This window comes from Camelus dromedarius, chromosome 36, assembly GCF_036321535.1.
Source record: "Camelus dromedarius isolate mCamDro1 chromosome 36, mCamDro1.pat, whole genome shotgun sequence".
NCBI classification, from domain to species: Eukaryota; Metazoa; Chordata; class Mammalia; order Artiodactyla; family Camelidae; genus Camelus; species Camelus dromedarius.
The window spans coordinates 12,562,182-12,573,700 of NC_087471.1; the positions used below are offsets into that span (position 1 = coordinate 12,562,182).

At 51.4% G+C, this 11,519-nt stretch overlaps 1 protein-coding gene across 2 annotated transcripts in view; it reads left to right on the plus strand.

The window, feature by feature from the left end:
* The window catches only part of MFAP3L (microfibril associated protein 3 like), a 28,966-nt gene extending 17,877 nt beyond the window's left edge, over positions 1-11,089 (plus strand). For both annotated transcript variants that reach the window (XM_064482510.1, XM_064482511.1), the window contains one exon: positions 5,391-11,089. In XM_064482510.1, coding sequence (XP_064338580.1) covers positions 5,391-6,319 — 929 coding nt within the window. In that variant the 3' untranslated portion in view covers positions 6,320-11,089. The remainder of the gene's footprint in view (positions 1-5,390) is intronic.
* The last annotated feature ends 430 nt before the right edge of the window (positions 11,090-11,519 follow it).

Genomic DNA, 11,519 nt, shown 5'->3' on the forward strand with positions numbered 1-11,519 from the left:
CATCCTTTGCCTCTAAAATGAAGCGTGAAGTGGTGCATTGACCTCCGAGAGTGTTACACTGAATTCCTCTTTGGGTGCACTAAATATTTGAGATTTTAAAAAGTCAACTTCATCAAGAGGCATTAGAATTTGTGTAATTGTAAATGTATTACTGGGAATTCAGCGGGAAAGTGTGATGGTGTTTCCCCTGAGCAAGTTCCATAACACTTCTGAGCTGGTTCTCCTCCCTATGAAACAGAGACAGTCCTTTTTTACCTCCAGGGACGGCAGAGAGTCTTGTTTTGTGTACTGATTGCCCAGGATGGTACCCAGAACACCCCACGCCGTCAGTACACGCGGCTGTTGTCACTTCTGTCAGTCATGTTACCCGTGTCCTGCGCTGTCACAGTCAAGATTCCAAGTGCTTCAATCTCTGTTTCGTAATTAGGTGTGTTTTGTAAAGAAAGGAAATAATTTTCTGGGCTGTTCCTTATTTGCTGTCTCAATTTCTCAGCCTTTTAAAAACATTCAGTAAATACCCCCCCAAAAATGTATATCCCTTAATTTTTACTGAAACCTCGAAATAGCACTGTGACGCCTGTGATGCGAGGGCAGGGTACCCCACCAGCCGCTTCCTGTTCCCCACACACACCCCCTCTGCGCCCAAGGGGCCGGCCAACCTCCAGCGTGCGCCCCCGTCTGAGGACACGGGGTGCAGACATTACGGAGTATATCATGCGTGGGACGAACCGCCCATTTGTTGAACGCGTTGGTTCCTTCCTCCCAGAGGACACTGGCGAGGTCTGGAGGCATTTGTGTTTGCATAGCCGGGGCAGTGGGGGAAGGCAGCAGAGATGATGCTGCTGGCATCTGAGGGTAGAAGCCAGGGATGCTCCAAACATCTCATAATGCACAGGGCGGCCCCCTGGGAAGAATTACCCAGTCCAGATGTCAGCAGTGCCCCAGAGAGAATCGCTGGTCTCGCCCAAAGCAGCGGCCTCAGCCAGCTTAGAGAGTCATCCCGGAGGCCCTCAGGTCTCCACGGTGTGTTTCTCCATGGAGGTGGTACTTCAGTTTATTTCCCAAATTGAGTCATATTCGGCGCTGGCCTGGCAGCCAGCCACACTTGCAGTGTTCCTTTACTGACTCGCACTGCATTTGGGGTGTGGACATCTGGCAGTGAAGAGGCCCTTCCCCATCCTGCCCAGATGAGGTGACGGCTGAGGTCCCAGAACAGAGACCCACAGGCTGCTCTGACCAGGACATTTTTTCACTACCTTGATTTTCTTACAGTCACGAATATTTCCCCGGTCAACCTAGACATGCCTGATTTGAATTTCAAGAATGCTAAAAGCAGGTCCCAGGCTACATTCATCCTGAGTTTGGGTGGAGGCCCAAAATCAACTTCCCAGTGATTTTATCCCTGCAGCCCCCACCTGCAGTGCCCCTCCCCCGTTCTCTCAGCAGCATAATTAGAATCGGTGCCCACCCCCGCAACGGTGTTCTGAAAGGTGGGAAAATTGCTTTTAAGATTGCTTTAATCTCTTTAAATTCAGTGATGACTTGCCCAGCAGTGGTTTTGTGCACATAGACAGTACCCACATTCCTTTGTTCTATGACTGATCCGTCCATGTCCCTTCTGTTTTTTTTTTTTTCTTTTGGGTTATTTTTCTTGATTTATAGGAGTCCTTTATGCTTTATAGGGATTAAGCATTTGTCTGTCAGATATTCTAGATTTTTCTCCCGCTCTTGTCATCTGCTCTTTACTCTAGTAGGGTGTATTTTATAGTGTAAAACTTTTGGTAGAAATTCCATCCAGCTCTGTTCTCCTCTACAGATTGTGGGATTCTTGAGATGCTGAAGAAGGCCTTCCCATCCCCAGTTTATAAAATGTGTTTATACCTTCTATTAATTTTAAACTTTTTAATTTTATATTAAGATCTTCAGAGTACTTGGAATTTATTTTTACGTATCACATAAAATAGGAATTTCACTTTATTTTCTCTCCAGTGAGCAGTCAGTTATCCCAGAGTTCCTTCCCGCCTAATTTGCAATGACATCCTCCTCATGTCTGGTTTGGACTTTGAGGTTTTCCCTGCTGTTTAACCCAGGGTCGGAGAAGGGGATGGGATGAGCCGGCCACCCCCTGCCCCTCGGGTTTGCGGGGTCTGTCAGCAGCAGCATGTATCAGCTCCTCCCTTTTCCTCAAACACCCTGTAGCCCCCCGACCCAGCCTTGGGAATGCTTTCCCTAACCCCCGCCCCCTGCCTGCACTCCCAGCCCTGCTCAGGACCGCAGTCCCCTCTGAGCAGCGTCCTCGCTGTACCCTCTCCCGCCCCATGACGGCCCCTGGGTGGGCTGGGCGGGCACCCCCCTGGGGCCTGATGGTGTCTGCAGCCAGGGTCCTGTCTTCCTCATCTTTGGATCCGCCTCGTCTGGCAGGGACCCACTGTCCTGGGCTCAGAAGCAGAGCACATGCCGAACTAATAATGTTTCTTCTATATGTATTTTTTATTGAAGCATAGTCAGTTTATAGTGTTGTGTCAGTTTCTGGCGTACAGCACAGCGCTTCAGTCGTACGTGAACATACATATATTCGTTTTCACCATAAGTTGCTACAAGATGTTGAATACAGTTCCCCCTGCCATACAGGAAGACCTTGTTGTTGAACTCATGACTTACGTGCTGAACGTCTCACCGGCTTCCCCAAAACAAACCACAGGTGCCACCCGAGTAGGTTGTGTTTGGTTCCGGACCACAGCCCCTTGTGACCGTGCGGCCAGGAACTTCTGGGGTGTCTGTGTGGGTATCTGCCTTGAATGTCTTGGGTCCAAGGTGGATAAATCCACATCAGTAGACAATTAAAAGCATGCCTGGAAATAATTCTAAAATTCAAGCTCAGAGACGCCTGGAATACTCAGTAGAGGAAGGCGTCGGTGTCTCGTCCCAGCATGCACCTCTGCAGTTGACTTTCCTGTACCAGTTAGAATGCAGTCATCGCTGACGGCCATGCTCCGGTGTGGGGAGAAGGCGGTTTACGTCACCATCAGATGCCTGTCTTCTGAGCTGAGTGACCTTCTCCACCTTTCCTCTTCTGTAGCCGGTGCCCACTGCTCTGTCCTTGTATGTACAGATGATTCCTCCAAAAAGCAGTAGGGGTGGGAGGGTAGGAGGTGGACGCATTGATCCCCCTACAGATAACCTCACCTCCTCACCCTCTCCCATCCTGTTGCCATATTTTCCAACAAAGTAAGGAAGGTGGTATGAGAAAAAGCTGCAGGTACGGTCTGTAATTCTCTGCAGTCTGGCACCATCCTTGTCTATAATACGTTCTCTGTCGCCCAGAGTTGTTCTTTCTTCCCTATGCCTACCATAGTCTAGTTTTATGAAACATGAGTATTTTGAGAAAGAAAATGGATAACTTCCCTTTCTCAGATTATTACATACTTGGATAAATCTGCCACTGAGGTAGGAGGTGTTGTGTTCAGGGAGTGACCGAAGTGGGAGCCTTGCCTCTGCCCACTGGAATGAGAGAAGGTTTCCCAGGCCAGGAGAGAGGTTAGTCTGTTCACACACACTCACAGGAGACTGAAAGTCACCAGATTTTCCAAACCAGTGTGTTCCACCCTGGGGTGGAACACACTGGCTGGATTGTTAGGGGCGAGTCACTCAGGGGCACCAGGAGCCACTCTTCACAAATGGTCTTTCAGAGAGCACATAAGTAAGGTAACAGCATCTCCAGGGCGCATCCCGCCAGATTCCCCAGGCCAGCAGGGCAGGGGCGTGGGCCCCAGAGGCACCCCGCTGCCCCAGGCAGCTCCCTGGGGGACGCTCCCTGCAGGAGAGGATGCCGGAATAACGGAGGCGGCTGCCTCGTCCCGCGGCCCCTGGGGACCCTGGTCATGCTTGTCCTCACACGTTTAAAAAAAAGAAAAGTTGCTTGTTGCTTTTGGAAAATATCAGGCTTTTAATTAGACTTAAGTCCCTGCCAGACGGGGCAGAGACAAGTGAAAATGCAGTGCGATAATAGACACTTAAAAGGAGACGACCAGTTAAATGCCCTCCACCCCTCCCCGCCAAGAGAGCCTTTCTGGCTCCCTTGGGAACTGGAGTGCTTTTACAGAGAAGCGTCTGTCTGCTCCTCGGAGTTCCCAGCAGGCCTGGCCGGGACCCTCCTTCCTCTACAGGACAGCCCAGGGAGGTGGTGGGATTTCAGACAGACTCAGACCCAAGACTTGGAAGGCAAACCTGGTACCACATTTCCTGGGGTCCTCTGTCCTGCGGGTACACAGGCAGACTGAGAATTAATCCCAGGCAGAGAGTGTTACCAGATTCAGAACCTCAGTCCCAGGGCAACACTTTATCTTTTCCCGGCCAGAGGAGGAAAGAATTCTTAACAATCATAAGGCTTATCCATGTGCATTCTCCATCACGGGAGGCCTGATTTCAGCCGGAGGGTCTGTGATTTACCTGCAAAGATGGACCAGACTAATGCTCATTCACATGCAGCCTCTGAATCTCCGGGCAGTGTTAGCTTGCAGCTGTAAGTGACGTAGTTCATTGTAGGTTCTCAGAACTAATGACTGAAGTTTTGTTTCCATCGGCTGAGGTCATGCAAGGATAGCTTCAGTCTCAACCATGAAAACCCAGGTCAACAGTCATCATTTAATGGGTCTGCTCCAGAGTTTATGTTGCTCCTAAAATAGTTTATATTCTGAGAAGCATTAAACTCTCCCATGAACGTAAATCCAGTAGATCCAGGCCCGCTGGCAGGTTAGAAAATCAGATGCTACTTTGAGGAATTCTCTAGTAAGAGCACGGTATTTTCCAGACTTTCCAGGCTGTCGATTTTTTTCACTGGGAAGTGGGATTCCACAGTCCAGTTTGGTGTTAAGAGTTCAGCCTCCTGAGCTTGAGTTCACTTCGAGCTCAATGGCTTCCAAACGGGGGGCCTTGGGAGGTGGTTCAGTGCAACTGTGCCTCAGTTTCCCCATCCTGTAAAATGGGCTGATGCCAGTATCAGAGGAGCTAATCCAGTCCCATGTCATGTGTGTGGTCAGGGTTCCCTGTGTTCATTGTAGCAGCAGTGGATGTGGTGGTGGCTCTGGTGTTGGTAGTGGTGGTTCTGGTGGTGGCGGTTGCAGTGATAATGGTGGTGGTGGTGTTGGCAGTGGTGGTGGTGGTGGCGGCAGCAGCGGTGGTGTTAGTGGTGGTGGTGGCGGTGGTGGCACTGGCATCAGCAGTGGTGGTGTTGGTGGCGGTGGTGGTGGCAGCGGCGGTGGTGTTGGTGGTGGGGGTGGCTGCAGCAGTGGCAGCAGCAGCAGTGGCGGCAGGTGCTCCCACTGACACGGGGTGCAGTCGCCGCAGGGGAGCAGAGGTCCTGGCTGAATCTCTCCCCTTCCTTCCGGCAGGAAAGTGGCAGATGCACAGCGGCCTCCTGAACATCACCCAGGTGTCTTTCTCGGACCGAGGTAAATACACGTGTGTGGCCTCCAACGCCCACGGCTCCGCGAACAACTCGGTGACGCTGCGGGTCGTGTTCACGTCGGGGGACATGGGTGTGTACTACATGGTAGTGTGCCTCGTGGCCTTCGCTGTGGTCCTGGTCCTGAACGTCACCCGCCTCTGCATGATGAGCAGCCACCTGAAGAAGACGGAAAAGGCCATCAACGAGTTCTTCCGCACAGAGGGCGCCGAGAAGCTGCAGAAGGCCTTCGAGATCGCCAAGCGCATCCCCATCATCACCTCGGCCAAGACGCTGGAGCTCGCCAAGGTCACCCAGTTCAAGACCATGGAGTTCGCCCGCTACATTGAGGAGCTGGCCCGCAGCGTGCCGCTGCCCCCACTGATCATGAACTGCAGGACCATCATGGAGGACATCCTGGAGGTGGTGGGGCTGGAGGAACAGGGTCAGAACTTCGTGCGGCACGCACCCGAGGGCCAGGAGGCCGCCGACGGGGACGAGGTCTACACCATCCCAGACTCCCCGAAGAGGAGCGACTCTCCCACTGGTGACTCAGACGCGTCGTCGCTGCCTGAGCACCCCCAGCAGATCGCCATCAAGGTGTCTGTCCACCCTCCGTCCAGGAGGGAGCACGCGGATGCCCATGAGGGCGCGCCATTCCCGGCGGGAGAGGAGGAGGACACAGAGCCATCGGCTGAGCGGTCCCCGGAGTCCGCCGAGCCCTCCACCGATGTCACATCCGCGGCGCTGACCTCTGAGGAGCCCACGCCGGTGGAGGTCTCAGACCGGGTCCTGCCGCCCCCTCTCCTGGAGGCCGCGGAGCCAGCCGGGGCGCAGGACAGAGATGCCTGCGTTGTCTATGAAAGCCATGTCTAACAACCACTCCAGGAGCTGTGCACATCTGGAGAATCAGGGGCTGCTCCTCGCAGTACTGACCCAGTCCGCACTCGCCGCTAAGCCTTACAGGAGACACTCACTCCGCAGGTGGAGGAGGTGCCGTGTCACCGGGAGAGACACCTGTGTGCTGTTGGTGGTGGCTGGCACTTCCCCAGGAAAAGAGGATGTGAGGGACCTCAGGGTGCAGAGTCGAGGACGTCTGTCCGCGTGATCCAAGTCCAGAGGCTGTTCTCTGCCAAATACCTTAATCGGTGATGCCCGTGTGGCAAAGAGTCCCCGGCTGTAAGATGACCCGAGTTCAAGAGCCCCGTCCGATGCACCCCGCGTGGCTTTTCCTTTGAGTGGTTCCAGGTCTGCTTCGAGAGCAGCTGCACGTCGTCCGTGGGTCTGTTGCACTTTCTTCTCGGTTTTCACTCCTGTCACGTCCCTTTAAAACAGAGTCGTTGTTCTGCGAATGCTAACCGTCCCTCCCGTTCCGTCCTCTTTGCCACTTTGTCCTTACTTCCCCCCAGAACATTTACCTCGGGGGCTTTGGTGTCAGGGCTGCCACCTGCAAGTCACCTGCGATGTTCCAAAGCGGTTACCAGCCTTGTGATTTCTGTCGGGTCCCCAGGCTGGTGTCATATGTCACCCTTTTTGTTTCCAATGAAGCTGCTGTTGTGAAACTCAGAAAAAAAAAACAAAAAAACACCTTGCCCGAGAATAGCACTTTAATAGCCAGATAGAAATGTGTTTACCCGTCCGATTCTGGGAGCCTTTTGGTGAGCTCAGCTGAGCTTGGAGGGAGACCGTGAGGCAGGGCACACCCCACCTGTCCGTGGGAAGCACCGTCTTTACGTTTTAGTCCCGTCATCCCCACACGAGGCTGCTGCTTCCTCTGGAAACGTGTTGCTTCCAAAGACAGAGCCATCCAATGAGTCAGGTTAGAGCGGAGCCCCCGCGAGAGCTGGAGGGGACCGCGTGCCGTCGGGTGGCTCAGACACTTGATTTGGGGCCTTAAGGGTGAGGTCTGTGGAGTCACGGAGCCAGGCCCCCTCTTGTGACACGGAGAGCATTAGTCCGTCCTCGAAGGAGAGAGTGAAAGGTTAGCGTGATAGCATTGAATCGCATGCCAAATTTCTCGAAGTAAGTTTTAGTCCCACAAGAAAGCAGTTGCACATGAGGCAGAGAGACGTTGCAGGAGGGGGACAGAGCCGGTCGTCCGAAGGCCAGCGCCTCACCTGGCTAGGGGGCGACCACCACGGGGTTTGGGCGAGCAGGTCTCAGCTCCGTATCTCTCAGAGGGACAGACCAGCCAGGCTCTGAGTGCCACCTAGATGGTCTCACTGTCCCGCAGAACCAAACCAGTGAGGTCGCCCCGCTCTTCTCTGCAGTCGTGGTAAAGATTTCCACTTCCGTGGTTCTCTTGATGGTTCTTCTGCTGAAAATTAGTATTAATGCGAATAGAGAGTCGGTCTCAGAGGACTCTGAGCTCTCTCAGCAAGTTGTGGCTCTTCTCCCCCCAAAGTTGCCTCCCGTTCAGACGCAGCTGTGCTAAGAGCGAAGGGGCTTTATTTCCATTGGTGGGCGGGGGAGCCGTCGTTAGGGTCGCAGCCACACCGTGGGCCATGGGCCTCGCTAACCGCGGAAGCGCAGCCCCGATGTCCCGTCCTCACTCTCACTGTCCGGACAAGTGACCTTAGATGCCTCCCTTGGTCTGATCCCTCTCATCTGCATGACGCGGAGGTGGTACATCGGGTTCAGAGATCTTATTTTATGGAAGGTGTGTAACCACCCCCCCCCCCGATGGCCCCTTGCCTGAGACAAGTAATACTGGAAGCGAAAGTGGGCAGGTGATGGGTGCCTATGGGGTGGGTGCTTTTGCTGCGCAAACTTTACAGCCAATGAATTTATCTGGCCCTGTAGCTGAGGGCAGAGGGCTTGGCTGGAGGGTCTTCTCTGTCTATAGAAAACCGGTGTGGGAGGTGGGAGGTGAGCCGACAAGGCACAGACTTGGATCAGATACGTCCTGGCCTGGAATGATCTGCTGCCATCTAGTTAGGAGTGTCTTGGGTGGTCACATAAAAAGTTAGTGAACAACCAGGAGACTCCTGGAGTCCCGCTTCGGCTCTCTGGTCGAGGGTCTTCTGTATTCGGGTGGCAGGAAAGCTGTATCTCCAGCTCTAAGAGCATAATCATTTTCCGCTTGTCCTGATGTTGGCAGGTGCTGATTTTGTGACACTGTATGAGCTGCTTCCCACGGTGTCCAGTCTGCGCCACCGAAATCCACGTAGTTACAGGAAAAGGTGTCTTTCCCATCTAGACACTGACTAGGGGTAGAAAGTTTAAAATAGGCAGATTTTTTTATGAAGCAGGAGCAGGAATGTGTGACCAAAGAATGTTTTCAGGTTGGTTTTAGCTTTTTTAGACTGGGGAGATTATGTAGATTTTCAGCATGCTCCCCATCTCTGAGGCGTTGGAAAGCTCTTGACAGGGTGACAGCCAACCAAAGAGGAGGCTGGCTCCCAATGCAGGTTCCTCCGTCCAGAGAGTCTCCGCTCTCCTCCCCTCCTGCGGTGTCCCTTCGGAGTGACAAAGGCTCTCCTGCTGGAACGTGGAATTCCACGACCTCATGACTTCCAGCTGATTTTTCAAAGATGAGTTAACCCCTTCCGCTTCATGGAGATTCATGGACGTACGGCTGCATGTGTGTGTCTGTGTCTGTACACGCACACAGACACACACACGCATCAGACTCATTCGGGCAGTTTTTAAGAGCTCAACTCTAAATCCCAAGCCGTGTCCTTTGGGTTTTTCTGTCGTCATTCTCAAAAGCCAACAGTTTCTGGCTTCTGAGTCATCGGTCATATCTCTAGCGATTTTTTTTTCTTGAAATTCTGAAAATGATTCAGATATGTGTGCGTATTTAATTCACTGAGATGATCTGTAAACTTGGATGGTATTTATTCTAAACGGGGAAAAAAGCAATTTTATACTGCAAATCTATGTAATTTATAATGGTTTTGTTTTATATATTATATTTTCATATCTTTAGGGCACATCTACTATTCTCATCTTTTTGTACATCATACTTGACAGAAAAAAAAAATACTAATACTTGACGAAATCTCTAGGAACCAAATGTGATATACGTAATGTGCAGAAGTCGCTCTGAAAACCCCTGCGTGTTCTCGCCCACCGAGCCTGCTGCGCCGTGTGACCCGTTACACCCGGAAGCATTGGTCTCAGAGGCTGATGAGCATTTCTTGTTTCAAAGCCAAGGTCAGAGGGCCTGACATCCCACGCACTGGAGTCCAGAATCCTCCCTTCTTTTTTTTTTTTTTAACATTGTTTTTACTGAGTTATAGTCATTTTATAATGTTGTGTCAAATTCCAGTATAGAGCACAGAATCCTCCCTTCTTTGTCTCTTTATTGTGTATTTCAGTTTTTAATTGCAGAAGGCCGTGTTGTTGAAGCTGCCCTTTCAAGGGCACACATGAGGTAAGAAAGCACCTGGTGGAAGGGCTGACATGAACTGCGGCTCCGTAACGCATTCCCCGGGCTGATGACGTTCTACGTCACGTGCTTGGATTGTTATTTTTTGGTGACCCGGGATCTGTTCAGCTCTAGCAGGTGAAGGAAACGTGGGGCCCAAGGAATATTTGCGTGTTCTGAGCAGACAGCACAGACCAGCTCAGCCGGGCACAGCCATCCCAGGCACTGGCGCTGCCGTGTCAGGAGAGCAGCCCCGACTCCGTGTGCTTGTAGGCGGGTGACAGGGCTGCACCAGGGTGAGGCCCCTGAGTGGCAGCCCCTGCGGTGCTGTGACCAGGGATTTCCTCCAGCGTTTCCCTGGGGGAGAAAGTGGAGCAGTTACCGTAACGTTCAGATGCTCCACAGTGCGGCGACCGTCCTGGACCTCTCCTCGCAAACCTTTTTGCAGTCCCTTAAGATCATGATCCCTGTTTCTGTTCTTTTTAAACTAATTCATGGGTTCTCTTTAAGTATCTACCGAGTCACATCGTATATTCACACACATAGTTTGAGCACCTGTTACCTTCAAGAAATTAAGTCATTTTTACGTTCACCGATTCATTTAAAAATCTTTCAGTAGATAACAAATTTCACTTTCCTAATGACTCTTAGGGTTCCTACAGTGATTAATAAGGTTTGGATTAAGCAAATCAGTGGTGGGGAAAAGAATCAAATAAAGCAGAATTGCTCATTATGCTTTCCTGAGGACTGAGTGTTTGTTATACAGGAAAACCTCGTATGGAGGTGACCAGGATCTTTAATTGAGACTTTTTTTTTAGAGATGTCATTTCTAAGGAGGCTGATGCTTAGATGACTACAATCAAAACTGAAGCTCGTAGAGAAAGTAAAAGCAGAAAGCAAATAGTTCTCAGAATATTCCGGCGTGAATTACTTTTATCTCACTGGGAATGTAAACCTTCCAGTGTCCCTCAGACACCCTGGAGCTGCCTGCAGCGAGTCGGGGTCACGGGAGGTGCTTGTTCCTGCGTCCCATGTGCTGAACCTCTGGGTCTAGACATCCTTTGTTAAAACCGGAAAACAAGACGGGAAAATGTATCTGGGCGGAAATGTCAAACTGTTGATTTGTGAATTGTAACTTTTAAAAACTAATTGAAACATGTAAACCAATGACTAATATTTAAGCTGATCTAGCAGCAAAGGAAAAAAAACCCCTGAAAACCCACATGACCCATCCTGTATTTTGATTGTTGCTTTAATAAAGGATTTGCACTGGTGTCCCGTGTGTGTCGTGTCCCACCTGGAGCCAAAAAGCGTGGAAGAGGAGGGTGCTGGCGTCAGCGGACAAATCAGCCATTGTGCCATCACGGGAGAGACTCAAGAGAGCTTTGTCCGAACTGCGTGATTTTGACGGGTGTGTATTTTCAGACCCAGAATAAACAGTTGCTAACTTTTTCTTTTTTACAGGTTTTGGAATGGTATGTTCTGCATGGGCAGAGGAGCCTAGGTAAGGCTTCATGTTAATCTGCGTGGTTTTTCAGATGTGTGTCATCACAGAGCTGGAAAGTGAGTGTCAGGTGTCCTGATTCCCCTGTCTCTTCGGCAGTGTTCCTGACAGGCAGGGGTTCAGGTCTGCTTGAGCGTCTCTGACGGTGTGGAGTCCGTGACCACGTGCTGTACATGTCTCTTGGTGGGTGGGGTTTAAGC